This window comes from Hibiscus syriacus, unplaced genomic scaffold (assembly GCF_006381635.1).
Source record: "Hibiscus syriacus cultivar Baekdansim isolate YM2019G1 unplaced genomic scaffold, ASM638163v2 tig00111584_pilon, whole genome shotgun sequence".
Lineage (NCBI taxonomy): Eukaryota > Viridiplantae > Streptophyta > Magnoliopsida > Malvales > Malvaceae > Hibiscus > Hibiscus syriacus.
The window spans coordinates 1,439,396-1,454,578 of NW_024063127.1; the positions used below are offsets into that span (position 1 = coordinate 1,439,396).

The 15,183-nt window shown below is 34.2% G+C and overlaps 1 protein-coding gene and 1 pseudogene across 2 annotated transcripts; both read left to right on the forward strand.

Annotated features, from left to right (window-relative positions):
* Nucleotides 1-9,019, forward strand: LOC120165599 (RNA cytidine acetyltransferase 1-like). 2 transcript variants are annotated; one of them, XM_039175077.1, is made up of 26 exons: nt 1-177; nt 337-428; nt 609-780; nt 890-1,012; nt 1,698-1,871; nt 2,101-2,211; nt 2,314-2,447; nt 2,553-2,646; nt 2,863-2,961; nt 3,103-3,239; nt 3,404-3,498; nt 3,664-3,787; nt 3,886-3,973; nt 4,063-4,162; nt 4,244-4,296; nt 4,888-5,064; nt 5,147-5,184; nt 5,678-5,780; nt 6,338-6,517; nt 6,630-6,738; nt 6,836-6,905; nt 6,976-7,123; nt 7,759-7,887; nt 8,204-8,332; nt 8,426-8,491; nt 8,574-9,019. In XM_039175077.1, the coding sequence occupies exons 1-26, from the start codon at nt 73-75 to the stop codon at nt 8,847-8,849; spliced, it is 3,126 nt and encodes a 1,041-aa protein (XP_039031008.1). In that variant the 5' UTR covers nt 1-72; the 3' UTR covers nt 8,850-9,019. The 2 variants fall into 2 exon arrangements, with proteins under 2 accessions (XP_039031008.1, XP_039031009.1); XM_039175078.1 differs by having other exon boundaries at nt 8,204-8,329.
* A 1,711-nt stretch (nt 9,020-10,730) lies between these two features.
* LOC120165581 lies at nt 10,731-14,071 on the forward strand (annotated as a pseudogene).
* The last annotated feature ends 1,112 nt before the right edge of the window (nt 14,072-15,183 follow it).

Genomic DNA, 15,183 nt, shown 5'->3' on the forward strand with positions numbered 1-15,183 from the left:
AGCCATAAACCCTCGCACATAAAAGGAAGAGGAGCTTCAAAACTGCCCAAACCAACCGAAAACCAAAGCAAAATGAGGAAGAAGGTGGACGAACGCATCAGAACTCTCATTGAAAATGGAGTTAAATATCGCCACCGTTCTATGTTTGTCATCATCGGCGACAAATCCCGTGACCAGGCACCTCCGTTTTCTCTCTCAAAAATATTATTTTTTTTGGTTTAATTTGTTTCATAAAAAGGAGGAAAAAAGAGCTTTTCAAAGCTTCTCAGGAACCAGAAGGAGAGTGTAATTTCTTTGCTAACTTCTAAGTTTTATATGATTTTTGGCTTTTTGCAGATTGTGAATCTTCACTACATGCTAAGTAAGGCTGTGGTTAAATCTAGGCCAACTGTTTTATGGTGCTACAAGGACAATCTTGAACTCAGCAGGTTTTTTATCTTAGCTTCAGACAGTTAGATATATTGCTATTTACTTTATGCAATTCAAGCTTGCTGTTTAATTTTTTTTTAAAAGCAAGTAGAAAAGTTAGCAACCAGACAGATTGAATTTCAAATCTATTTGCTTTTTGTTATAATGTAAATGAAAAAGTGATGGTCATGTTATTGCAGTCACAAGAAAAAAAGGGCGAAACAAATAAAAAAGTTAATGCAGAGAGGCCTGCTAGATCCTGAGAAAGTTGATCCTTTTTCACTTTTTGTGGAAACTGGGGGATTAACCTATTGCTTATACAAAGATTCAGAGAGAATTCTTGGAAATACTTTTGGAATGTGTATATTACAGGTAGCCTTTTGATTGTGTTTTGTTTGATTGAGCTGTATATATCTTTTCTTTTTTCCCGCATTTCTTTAGTTCTAAACTTGTTTACTACTTTACTTTTTTTTGATATTAGGATTTTGAGGCCCTGACTCCAAATCTTCTAGCCAGAACAATAGAGACTGTACAGGGCGGCGGATTAATTGTTTTGCTTCTTCGCTCCCTTTCTTCACTGACCAGACTTTGCACCATGGTTATGGTATGGATTATTTCTACTGTTGCTTTGATTTTTATGATTGTCCAAAAGATTAAGAAAATTGTATGTACTCTACTCTCTTATGGTACTATGCTTTCATTGGCTCTATCATCTTTGTATGTCTACTCTGTTTTAGAGATTATTAGTCCTACATTTGCTTAAGTAATGATTTGCGGTTGACAATTTTGGACTACTGACCAGTTCTGTTAGCTTTTGTTTTATTACTTTTCTTTTTGGGCTGCACGGGTGAAGGATGACTCCATTGCTGTACCTAAAATATGTATAAGATTTATTCTGTCAATGAATTTATTGTAATGTTCAACCTTGTATCTGTATTCACTTACTTCTTAGTGCAATGATCATCTACCCTGCCTTTTTAGCATATACTTCCGGTCTGAATATGCAGTAGTGTTTTTCATTTCATTTTTAGGTTATTATGACCTTGATTTGAATATCTTTGATTCGTTTCTTCTTTGGTTTAATCACATATTGTGTAGAAGTTCCAGTTGAGTCATCCTCTTACATTAAGATAATTCAAATCTGCAGCATGATTTGATATTTGTATCAGTGAGGCTGTCCATTTTCTTAACTACATTGCTAATACTTGGTTAGCTACTGGTTTTCATTCTCAAATCTACTTGCACACAAACTATCACGTTTGTAACTTATAGAAACATTGCTGATTCAGGATGTTCACGAGCGGTATCGTACAGAGTCCCACTCTGAAGCTGCTGGGCGCTTTAATGAACGATTCTTACTATCTCTCGCATCGTGCAAAGCATGTGTTGTCATGGATGATGAGCTAAATATCTTACCCGTTTCATCTCATATAAAATCTATAACCCCAGTTCCAGTTAATGAGGTGATTATCTGACTTCCCCATTGAATTATCATGGGCTAGATTTTCTGGAAATATTTTCGGGTGTTTTATACCATGCATGGTCATTCTAGATAGGAAAACATTTTTTAATCCAGTAGAAATCTATGATGTAATCCTTTGGTTAGAACCCCATTTTTGTCAACATAAGTTGGGAAATTCGTTGGGAATGTGAAGGCATTTTTATGTGTATAATTATCTTCTCTCTCTGAAGGACTCTGAAGGGCTGTCGGAATCTGAACGGGAACTGAAGAATTTAAAAGAAGAACTAAATGAGGATTTTCCTGTTGGTCCTTTGATAAAGAAGTGTTGTACACTGGATCAGGTTGGTAACATATCTCTTTTACTATTTTTGCATTTGGCTCACCAATTTTGCTTACTTATTCTGGGATATTTTATGGGTATATTTATTTTCATGTTTGAGTAGGGCAAAGCCGTTGTTACATTTCTTGATGCAATTTTGGACAAGAATCTGCGCAGCACAGTTGCTTTGCTTGCTGCTCGTGGTCGAGGAAAATCAGCTGCACTTGGCTTATCAGTAGCTGGTGCTATTGCTGCTGGGTAAGATTGCTTGAATTATGTTATGAAACTTCTTCCCTCAAGTATGATGTTCTCCTTGTTTCCATTGATTTTTGTTTAATCTAATGAGAGAACTTACTCTGACAGGTATTCAAATATCTATGTAACAGCACCTAGTCCTGAGAATTTAAAGACCTTGTTTGAATTTGTGTGCAAGGGTTTCAATGCTATTGAATATAAAGTACGCTCTCTATCCCTTCATTTATTTACACATTGACAAGCATGTGTAGTTGCATGTGTTCCGACTTCTTTGTGATGCTTATATGATTATTTTTTTGCAGTCTGGCAAAAGACAACTTTTTAGATAAATGATATGATGATGGTGTCTTTTTTGGATGGTTACTGTTGATATCTCTCTTTTTCAACCTTTAACTTTCTAACTTTTTTTCCTTCACAGGAGCACATCGATTATGATGTTGTGAAGAGTGTGAATCCCGACTTCAAGAAAGCAACTGTGCGCATCAATATTTACAAGCAGCACAGACAAACAATTCAGGTTGAGAAGACATTGATCAATGACTTTTATTTGATTGTTTTGTTTTGTATGCATCTACTGCAAGATTATGTTATTGGATGTAGGACTATTTCCACTGTGCTCAGCACTAATAAATCTGTTTTTTCTACCGAGGCCTTGCAGTATATACAGCCACATGAACATGAAAAGCTCTCCCAAGTTGAGCTTCTTGTTGTCGATGAAGCAGCAGCTATACCATTGCCTGTTGTGAAGTCATTGCTTGGTCCATACTTGGTCTTCCTTTCATCTACTGTAAACGGGTATGATATGTTTGTGATACATAATTGACATCCTTGAACAGCTTTCCTTCAAGCATGCTTAACATAGTCTTGGTTTAATAGTATATGAAGTTATGAACTTTTTTTTTTGATAAGTATGAAGTTATGAACTTGACTGAATTAAATTTCTTTTATACCATTTAAAGCTATGAAGGTACTGGTCGGTCTTTGTCCCTAAAACTACTGCAACAATTGGAAGAGCAAAGCCATCTGTCTAAGGGTGTTGAGGGCTCCCTCTCTGGTATTTCCAAAGTTTTTAGTTCTATGAACAAATAGTATGCCTCTGATTGCTATGTGAAGTAGAGCTGAGCCTTATTAGTTTTCATCAACATTTAGTTATATATGATGCTTTTAGTTCAAGTTTATGCTCTGGGGATGGCTGACTTCTGATTGCCTTTTGATGCAGGTCGTATTTTTAAAAAGATAGAACTTAGTGAGTCAATTAGATATGCCTCTGCTGATCCTATAGAGTCCTGGCTGAATGCTTTACTTTGTCTTGATGTTACAAACTCGGTTCCCAGTATCAACAGGTTTGGGTTATTATATTGCGCATATCTTTGAGTTAATTCTGCCTCCATTTTATTGATTTCAAGAGTGTTTTCCTTTATGTTTACCATTTTATAATTAGGTTACCTCCACCTGGTGAATGTGATCTCTACTATGTTAATCGAGATACACTTTTTTCTTATCATAAGGATAGTGAACTATTTTTGCAGGTAATCTGATTTAATTTAAAATTGAATATAGAATTGATGCAAATGTTACTATGAAGTGAAACAAATGCTAATATGTCATATACTTGCAGCGGATGATGGCCCTATACGTTTCTTCTCACTATAAAAATTCCCCGAATGATCTTCAACTGATGGCTGATGCTCCAGCTCACCATTTGTTTGTGTTACTAGGTTTTTCTGCTTGCCATAGATGCATTTTATACTTTTCAATTCAAGCTGGAAATATACTTCTGTAACTTAGTTTTGATGCAGGTCCTGTCGATGAGTCAAAAAATCAGCTTCCTGATATATTGTGTGTTATCCAGGTTTGCGTCCTTGTTATATGAAACTCTATTACAATTTTCTTTCTATTCATGTTGTCCTCCTTAGTAGACAAGGAAAACTTGCGCCTTTCATATTCTTCATTTGCTTATTGTTCCCTATCATGCAGAGTTATAATTTGGAACTCTGCTACTGTTAGTGGTTCATTGTGCATTATTAGAAAACCATATTTTGCCCATAATTTTATTGGATGAGTTGGTAATTTTTGTGTGCAATTGGTTTGATGATGTTGATGTCGGATAGAAGAGAAATAGAATGCGGCTAAAGAAACCAGTTATCATATAATTCCTCCAGAAGGATTTCACTGTTTCTGATGCTTATGTTTTATCTTCTTTTTATTTTTCATTTTTCATCTGTTTGTTTGTTTCTCCTACAAAGAAGCTTTAGAGTTATATTTTGTAAGTGAACTAGAAGCAGTAGAGGTATAAGAAAAAAATATCTCTACATATATTTGTGTTATGAGCATAATACTTATCAGCTGTTGCGTTAAATTACTTTATTAGTGGGTGTAGGTTCAATTCTCACGGCAAAGCTTTTTATCTGTATCATTATATATTCACATTAGTTTATCACAGGTCTCTCTTGAAGGTCAGATTTCTCGTAAATCAGCAATCAAGAGCTTAAGTGATGGCTATCAACCTCATGGAGACCAAATACCATGGAAATTTTGTGAGCAGTTCCGGGATCCTGATTTCCCAAGTCTATCAGGTGCTCGCATTGTTCGTATTGCCACCCATCCTAGTGCTATGAGGGTAAATTTATGTTTTATGCATATATTATTATGTTTGGATGCTCATTAAACATTTTGACACCTTTTTTATTGGGTTTATGAAGCTTGGATATGGTTCTGCTGCTGTTGAACTTTTCGCAAGGTACATGCTTCTTTTAAGTGTTCTCTCTTTGGTCTGGTCAATTATTGTTGTATTCCAGCATTGCAACGCTTTTCTCCCTTTTCCATCCATTAAATATTCTATCAGGAATTAGGATTGCTAATTATCATAGTGCTGTATATGATTGAACACTTGACCTTGTACGTGCTGGTTCCAATTGTGTGGTGTTTGAACTTGGGAAAGCATATGGCTCTGAGTAGAAAGAAGTATTGTGAGAGGATTAATTGATCATGATATAGTTCTTGTTTCTTATGCTGTCATATAATTTCTAACCAGTTTGACACATGAGATGCGTGGGAGAAACTGAATAAATGAATAATTGTATATGTCAATTTGATAAGCTTTATATAATTTTAGAGATGATATTGTTATGTACTTGTATATTTGTTGACTAATGTACTAATTTTATTTGCTAACAATATATTGTCAAGATTTTTTGAAAGATGAAGCATTTTAATCTGTTCCTCTTTTCCAGATATTATGAAGGACGATTAACTTCATTCTCTGAGCTAGATGTTGAAAATGCTGAGGATACTCCACAAGCGTCCCAACTCGGACTTTCAGAAGCAGCAGAGAAGGTTCTTGACTGAAGAACTTAGCACTTAGGATAAGCTTTGCTGTTGACTGTGTTAATCAAAACATTTTTTTATCGTTTGTGTGAATCAAAATGTTTTCCATGGTTTCGTGCAAAAATTCCAAGCTTTGATGTTGCAAGCCCACCCACCCACCCCACCCCACACACACACTGTTTCCTTTTTGTAATATACAATGTTACAAACAGTCTCACTACTGAGTTTCTTTGTGCTGATCACTCTTTTCATGTTAATCATTGCTATGCTGCTTCACTCATATTCAATAGGTTTTAAGTTCAAGCACTCTAACCTAAAACCTACTAGATGATTTATGCAAGAACAGGGTTTTAACTTCAAGATCTCTCTTAGATATTGATGCAACTGATAATTTTGGTTTCATTGATTTAAAAGACTTATCTTTCACTAGTTTTTTATGTGCATCATTTCCATGATATATTTTTAGATTTTTTAACTTTCCAAACACTGGCATATGCTTATGATGTGTTTATGACATTGTATGAGCTTTTCAGGTTCTGTGAACAACTAATAAATTGTATCTCCAGGTCTCCTTGTTGGAAGAAAATATTAAACCTAAGACAGATCTTCCACCTTTACTTGTACATCTGCGTGATCGCCGACCAGAGAAGCTCCATTACCTTGGTGTCTCATTTGGGCTTACCTTGGACCTTTTTCGCTTCTGGAAGAAGCACAAATTTGCTCCGTTCTACATATGCCAGATTCCAGTTAAGATGATCTTTATCCTACTTGTTTCTTTCCCCTACGGTAGATTTTGTATACCTTTGGATTGGAGGATCAATTGAGGATCTTATATTCTCCACCTCTTAACTGGAACAGAATAATGTGACTGGTGAACATACATGCATGATCCTTAAACCGTTGAACAATGATGATTTTGAGGTCAGTGGATCTGATGAATGGGGTTTCTTCAGTCCATTTTACCGAGGCAAGTTCTTTATGTGCTAAGAATGATTTTCTGCCTATGCTTTGATGTACAATTCCTGCTTATTTTATTTATTATCTTTTCCTTTTGACTGCTGCAGAGTTCAGGCTAAGGTTCAGTAGAAATCTTAGCCATCATTTCCGTAACATGGAATATAAGCTTGCCATGAGGTTAGTGTTGAATTTATCTCCTGGATATTTAGATTATCTCAGTTAATATGCTCATGATATTGTCTTTCAGTGTCCTGGATCCTAAGATCGACTTTAAGGATATGGAGCCTGCACCTTCCAAATCAGATGGACTGTCAACTTTAATTAATACTCTATTATCACCATATGATATGGGACGGTTGAAAGATTATTCAAATAATCTGATTGACTTCCTGTCGGTAAGTTTTCTGATTGAAAATGTTGTATATCACTACATTTAGTGATTTGTTCATAAATTTATTTAATGCCTCACTGGTATAGGATTAGCAAAATATGACATCTGCTGCTGCACTTAACAATGAAGCGTATCTGGTTTTTTTATATATATTTGGAAAAGTAAAGCATTATTGGGTTTTAGCAATCCGATTTGAGATCCAGTCCATTAGTGTTTTATCCATTACTTTCCAATGCAATAATCATTACCTTGCATATTTGTAGGACCCACCTATAGATTGTGTAAATCATGTTTATGAATGGTAATGGATGGTGATTAAGTTTGTTGGATAGTTATGGATGGGAGCTTGACCCTAGCAATCCACTGTTAAGTTGCCATACTTCTCTCAGGCTTTAAGAATGTTTAGCAAAATGCTGTCTTATTTCCATTCAATGATAAAACTATAATTAGACATTGCAGAATGAGAAAATATATGTATATTGATGGTGAAACTTAATTTAGTAACATTATCAGATACAGATTTTACTTGTTAAAGGTGATCCAATGTGCATAAGAATTTAACATATATGGCTTATAAATGATTGCACTAGGCTTCCAGAAATATTTGCCTTTCTAAGAACTTTGTTTTTCCCTTTTCAGATCACTGACCTTTTATCAATTCTTGCACACCTATATTTCCAAGAGAAGATGCCGGTTACATTAACGTACGTTCAGGCCGCTATTTTATTCTGCATGGGCTTGCAGAACCAGGATGTCTCCTATGTTGAGGTTTGTTACTCGAAACATTTTTATTTCATGTTTTCTCACTCAACATTGATACACCTGGCTAGACTTCTACAACTCTTTGATTTATATAACATATATGTAGAAAAAAGGATCTAAATCCATGTCTTGTTGTTTAAAACCCTGGCCTTGAAATTAACCTATATGGCTTAATTCAAGTCTCTTCCATTGTCCAAGGGGAGTTGAAAAATGGAGAATTTGTTTAAAACAGATTTAATGTGTATTAATTAATTGTTTTGTTTCCATGTATAACACAGCCATGGATATATTCATTTTGCCTATGAGTTGTCAATTTTTTCAGGAACAAATGAAAAAACTAGAGAGGCAGCAGATATTATCTCAGTTTAAGAAGGTTATGATAAAGCTCTACAAATATTTGTATGGAGTTGCATCCAAGGAGATTGATTCTGCTTTACCTCGTCTAAAAGTAGTAGTCATTCACTTCTAATTCTCACATTTTATTGTATGGCTGGCATTGTCACCGGTATTATGTGCCGATACTGATTTTTTTTGTCATTGCCAGAGAGTGTTAGAACCTCATAGTATCTCTGTGGATGATGACCTCAATGATGCTGCAAAGAAAGTTGAGGTATGGTTCATCAGTGGTGCAGTGTTTCTTCCGTGGTGGGTCGTCTTGTGTTTTTTTGATCGAACTTGATGTCTTTTTATAGGAGGAAATGCAAGCCAAGGCAGACGGTGGGTTAAATCCGGAGTTCCTCCAACAATATGCCATTGAAGGTAGAGAAGCTGAACTCGAGAATGCTTTGGAAAACGGCAGTGAAAAGGTGCTTTCAGGTGGTGTCGTCAGTGTGAAATCCAGCAGAAGTGGAGTCGAGAAGCGTGGGAAGGAGGAGGGATCAAATAAGAGAAGTGGGAAAAAGAGAGGAAAAGACGACCGTGATTCAAAATCAACTAGCAAGAAGAGAAAATCATTGTTACCAGCATAAACAACTGTAGAGGCAGTTGAGATTATGTCTTCTTCAGATTGGGTTTTCACTGCTAGGCCTGCCCATCGGCATCATATCAAAGGTGTGCGCAAGTTTTGGTAGAACAGGGGTCGAGATTCTACTTCTTTTAACTTTTAATTCTTAACTATTCCTGCAAATGTTTCTTATTTACAATTTTTTTATTAAATATTAATGACTCAGTGAACTACACATTTTATGACTTATTTTTCGATGATGCCAGTAAACAAATATTCTGATTAAACCCTCCGAAATTGGGTGTGATCACGTTACCCCAAAAAAATCAAATGACTGAAATCATCCATGGAAAAATTTGAAAGCTTCAGTATAGCTTAAAACAATGATGATATATAAAAGGGTAAATTACCTATTTAGTCATTCACCTATTATTTAGTTTTTATTTTGGTCACTTAATTTTTATTATTTTAAATCATATCTAGCATTACGATTTGGTTTTAGTTTGGTCATCCAATGTTAAAAATAAACAGTAATATTGATGTGACATTACTTTATTGTTACTTTTTTTTAATAATTTCTGACAAATAAAATCAAAAAACAATGTTAGATATAATTTTAAGAAAAATAATAGTGAAATGTTCAAAATAAAAATTAAATAGGTGACCAAATAGTAACTTACCCGTGTGGTTGTCGTCTTTGCACTATACGTTCAAAATTACTTTCTTAATTAAATATTAGAATTTAAATTTTTATTTTTAAGAATATAATATAATTTATTAATGATAAATTTTCATGTATAAATTTTAAAATTAAAAGAACGAGACATTATCATTTTAGTTATTATGAATGCAGTTGATAAAAAATCTAATAAATTATTTGTATCTGTGAATTAACTCATATAAATCCTTATGGCTAAGCTACATTTGCTTAATTGACCTTGCTGTAGCAATATTCCGATAAATTGGCTGCTTCCTTAAAAGCGGACAGTTCTTCGGTGCGGCGCCTTATTATACGGTTAAAATAAGACGCTATCGGTTTTGTTATTATTTTAAATAACAAAACCGATAAAAAATGACAGTGAACATCATTATTTTGACCTGTTATAATTACCTATATAGGTAAACGAGGTAAAAATATCCGGTCAAAAAATGATGTTTTCGGTAAAGTGCTACCTAGAATATCATTTTTTGACCGGATTTTTTTACCTCATTTACCTATATAGATAATAATAAAATCGGTAACATTATTTTAATCGTATACTAAAGTGCCGCACGTAAGCGTTTCCTCTTAAAAGAGTAAAATGTAAGTTTCACAAACCCAAAGAAGAGTGCTGCAACCACTAGCCACTTCAACAAGCGCACGGTCCTCCCTGTTCTACTTCCGAAGCAGTTTCCGATATGCCCCGGGAATAACTGCATCAATCAAAATGTCAAGTTCCAGGGTCTAACGAAGAGTTGACTACAGTGGTATATAACTAAGAGGATGATAGGGACTACATCGGTAGCAGTTATCGTAGGTGAAAAGGATGGCAGCGGTTGTCGTGGTCGGAAAGCGAGATGAAGGTGGGTTAAGGTTAGGGTTTGAAGATTTTAAGGATTTTAGGGTTATTTTATAATTTAAGAGAAATTAGAGTTTTTTTTAATAAATATAATAATATTTTTAACAATTTTTTAAAAAATAAATTTTAAAACTATCAGTTTGTGACACATATCACTTAACGGGAGAAATTAGTACCGTTAACGATCCCAACACCTAAATAAATAACATTTGAAAAAGTTAGATATATGAATGAGTTGATAAATAATTTAGATAATAAAAAACGATATAATTCGGCCACATATTGGTATTAAACCTATATTGGTTTTACTAATCATTATGGGAGAAAGAGTTGGGGTTGACCGAAACTTCAAAAAAGGGATCCCTGTAAGTTCTAATCCATTTTCACTTCAGTTTTCTTTTACCTTAAATCTCCCCTCTTTGATGAAACTAGGTCAAATCCCTGGTATTCCATGGCTAAACCTTCACCCTTTCTCCTAAATTTCCTTAGGCAAAAATTTAGAACTCTCCAAAACCCTAATACCCAAATTAGAAATCTCACTATAGAATCCAAAGAAACTAGTTTTATCGTTAAGAAGTCTTTAGAGAATCGAAAGCAACGTAAAGAACTATTGAATGATTCCATAAGTGAATCGGATTTAGCCATTGTTAAACAAGTTTGCAAGATTACTATAACAATGCCTAGATGGGAGGAAACTCTGCTTTCAAAATTTCCCTCTTTTAATTTCTCGGAACCCTGGTTTTCCGAGAAAATGTGTTATTCTCTCTGCATTTCTTGCATTGGCTGCGGTCCAGGTACGAGTTTTCGCCGGATTTTGATTCCTGTAATCTGCTATTTGATAAGCTTGTGGGGGCTAATGCCCGCAAAGGAGGAAGAAATTTTCTTCATCAGACTGGCCTTGACCCGGAGCCATGTTCTTTAGAACGCTACATAAGATGTCTTTGTGAAAACAATTCGGTTGAAGAAGCTGTTGATGCGTTCTCCATCTTGAGTAAGATTGGTTATTGTTCATCAATAGCGACTTGTAATTTGTGAAAACAATTCGGTTGAGGAAGCTGTTTCCTGGGTGCCCTTTTTTATTTATATTTAGTAAAACTATGACGACGTAAATTAATATAAAATATCAATTATAATAATTAATAAAAAAAATACACATCATATAACATTCTTCTCTATTCTTTTCTGTTCGACAAAAAACAACTATTAATAATTTACACATATATTAGAGTTTTATCTGTTAGAGATGAAAAAAAACCTTATCAAATATAGAAATTAGAGTTATAAGATAACTCCAAAAATACTTAAGAACAAAGTAAAAACAACTTTCATGATACGTAATAATTAAAAGGTACAAAATATTAAAAATATTATACTTTTATTTATCAAAATTAGGCATTCAAAGTTGTATATGAGGTTCTTTCATTAGATCAAAGTCATCAATAAGAGAATGTATTGATAAATCACTTACAATTTCTTCTCAATATATGTTATTAAGTAGTTTTGTTACGTAAGCGAATTTTCACTAGTTTTAGTGGGTGCTAAACTTGGATTTGGACAGCTCTCACTAATATGAGGATAATTACTATTAAGTTTGAACTTCTTTTGATCAACTAATTTCAATATGAGAAGAACTAATATTATTTTCGAAAGATTCATTTCTTTTTTTAAAAAAAATCAATTTTTCGATTACCCATATCAAGCTTTAGAGGTTTTTCACTCCGTTTCTTAAAAAAATGTCATATTCCACTCATTAATATCTCAACGATTATATTGTAATATTTAAATTATAAAAATATTTAATCTTATATGTTTTCTCTTAACTAGTTAAAATAATTTTATTTGAGTTTTTTTATTAAATTTTAATTTGAACATTCTAAACCTCATTTAAGCATATTCTACAATTATCATTGGATCCTAAGTACTAATTTAGAAAGAACAATCTACCTAGTAACTCTAAAGTTCAGACTAGCCCAAAATCAAGAATTGTTAAAGAAGAATTTTCAAAATTGATTATCGATATAATGAATTTAAGTTATGAATGAGTCATAAATCTTTTATTAAACATTAAAGATAACTTATGAAATTCTAAAATCATAGAAATTTAATGAAATTAAGATTTCACCATGGAAACACCTAAAGTAAACTCAAGGTTGAAAATAATATATATATAAATAAATAAAAATGGAATTTTAAAGCTTCACATAATTTGAAAATATATCAAGAAACTTGTTCTTACCTCAATTTGGAACTTCCCCGGATCAAAATTGAAAAATCAAGGAAAACTAGTCCATGAGAAAGATGAAGAAAATTGGGATTTAGGGTGATTTCGTGATGCTCTTAAGAATAATTCTCAAAAAAGGAAATAAGATATTTAATCTTAATTTTACTTCTAATTTCATCTAAATTTAGTCATAATCTTTAATTTAGATCAAAACATAAGTTTATAAATATTAGGGATACAAAATATAAAATTCTAAGGGTGCAAGATTAGATTATCAATAGAAAATAAGAAGAAAACTTTTAAACTATAAAGGAATTTGGAATTTTTAGGGTGTGATGGAACCTCAGCACCCCTTAGTTCATCCCTGGATGTTGGGACCCTTGAGTGTTTGATTCAAGCATTTTGTATTGATGGGAAAGCTTCGAAAGGTTTCGAGTTTCTTCAATAGATTTTGGTTGACGGTTTGGTGCCGGATACGGTTGCTTTTCGAAAATTGATTGCTGCCTTCTGTAAGACCAGCAACTGCGGTAGAGAATCCCAACTTCATCACACAATGATTCACGGATAGAGGGTATGTTCTGGATAGGGTCATGTATACAACAATGATTCACGGACTATGTAAGATCGGGAGACTCAGGGAAGCCAGAAAGCTTTGGTTTGAGATGATTTTTATGGGAATGATTCCGAATGAATACACTTACAACGCACTGCTTTACGGGCTTTACAAGGTTCATGACCTCGAAGAGGCAAAGAGGCTATACGAGGAGATTCTTGAATCTTGAAAAAGTTTATAGTGAAACAACCGTGAGTTACAATACCATGATTTCAGGGTTTTGTTTACATGGGGAGACAGATGAGGCTTATCGTTTATTCAAAGAAATGCCTCAAAAGGGCATTGTTCGTGACATAATCACGTTCGATAATCTGATCCGGGCCTTTTGCATGAAAGGGAAAGCCGTTGGGAGTCTGGATCTCCTTCATGAACTCTTAGCGGAGGGTTTACAGCCATCTGCTTCATCATATGCCCCTATCATAAAAAATCTATGTCGAGCTGGTCACATCGAAGAAACCAAAAATTTATTGAATGATATGCAAAGTAGGAGTGTGGAACTGAAATTTATTGCTGGATTATGCGAGCAAGGATACATTGCTGAGGGACTGGAATGGCTCGGAGAGATGCTGAAGAATAAACTGAAACCGCGACAAAAGATTCTTGAGAAACTGGTTCGGTGTCTCTCAGAAAGAGATAAGTTTGATGATTCTTTACTTGTTTTAGATTTTATGTTTAGATTAGGGTATGCACTTAAAATCAGCACATGCCATTCAATTGTTACCAAGTTTTGCCAAAGGAATGCTCATCTTGTCGAACCATGTTTAGACGAGGTTACTAGAAATAAATTAAGCAAAGTATTCCCATTAATTTATGTTGTAAAGCTTATACCCTATGTTTCTTGGACTCAGAGGTGACTGTCGTAAAAAAATAATTATTAGAGAGAGATTTTAGTTTTTATATTTTAATATTTCCTATTTTAACATGTAACCGGGTTTATTTTAGTTCTTTCCGCATTCATTACTAGTTCTTTCTTTATGATGTCAAAATCATAACTAATTTCATAGTTGTAATTTTTCAAAGGAAATCGAGATAAAATGTATTTTTAATAAGATATTAATTTCAAACGTTGTCGGGTGTTATTATCTTTTGTATACATAATCAACTCTCGAATTCAATTGACCTATTACAAAACGTCATGTATTGCCTAGTGTCTTGTTTGATAATGGGTTAGGTTTGAATATCACGTCTGTTTCTACAGTATCTAGACTTCCAACGGAAAAGAAACATATGAAGCCCTGTGATATCAATCCATAACGAGAGCTTTTTATGGAACTGGAAAAGAGGTTACGAAAGATTGATTTGTTGGGAAATAAACTGAGTATTAGTAATTTCCCTATAACCAGATTAATGAGAATTCGAAATAAAAGCGGAAAAATAATATCCAATATTAATAACGGAGTTCAGCCAATTATGCCTACGTCTCCGGACTGCTGCAGATCTTTTACTAGAGAGAAAATTTACAGGTGTTTACAAAGCACTCACTACTCACAAGAAAAATTTCTCTGGTCTTGTTATTCTAGCTTGTCAACTGAAGCTTAACGACAAGTTCTATTCGTTCCTTACAACCCAATAACAAAATATGAAAGCAAAGAACTAAGGGAAGGAGAGAAAGCCTTTGACGTGCACTGCCGAATGCTCCTCTCGGCCACTACGAACTGCTCCCAGCGGACTGGGTCCTCTCAGACGCTCAGAACGCCACTCCCTTCTGCTAGTCAAGGAGAAATGCCACGGCAAGACGAATTGACTGAGAGAGTTAAGACCTTCTCACTCTAACTTTTTAAGCTCAAATCAGTTTGAAACTAAAGTCTCTAACAATGTGGCTTCATCCTATATTTATAAGAGAAAATTAATCCTTGAACTAAGAGTTGACTTTCCCAAACCATGGTTAACTTTGCTTGGGGCAAGACAGGTGATGATACAGCCTGGGTAACTGGCTGAGTGACCGGCATAATCCCGTGGCAGACGC

What these genes read in the sequence shown, in the direction of transcription:
- LOC120165599 (XM_039175077.1), top strand. Translation starts at nt 73, where the DNA reads ATGAGGAAGAAGGTGGACGAACGCATCAGAACTCTCATTGAAAATGGA. An exon ending in GCGACAAATCCCGTGACCAG is followed by an intron (nt 178 to 336) that starts GCACCTCCGTTT and finishes GGCTTTTTGCAG; the next exon opens with ATTGTGAATCTTCACTACAT. An exon ending in TCAATGCTATTGAATATAAA is followed by an intron (nt 2,647 to 2,862) that starts GTACGCTCTCTA and finishes TTTCCTTCACAG; the next exon opens with GAGCACATCGATTATGATGT.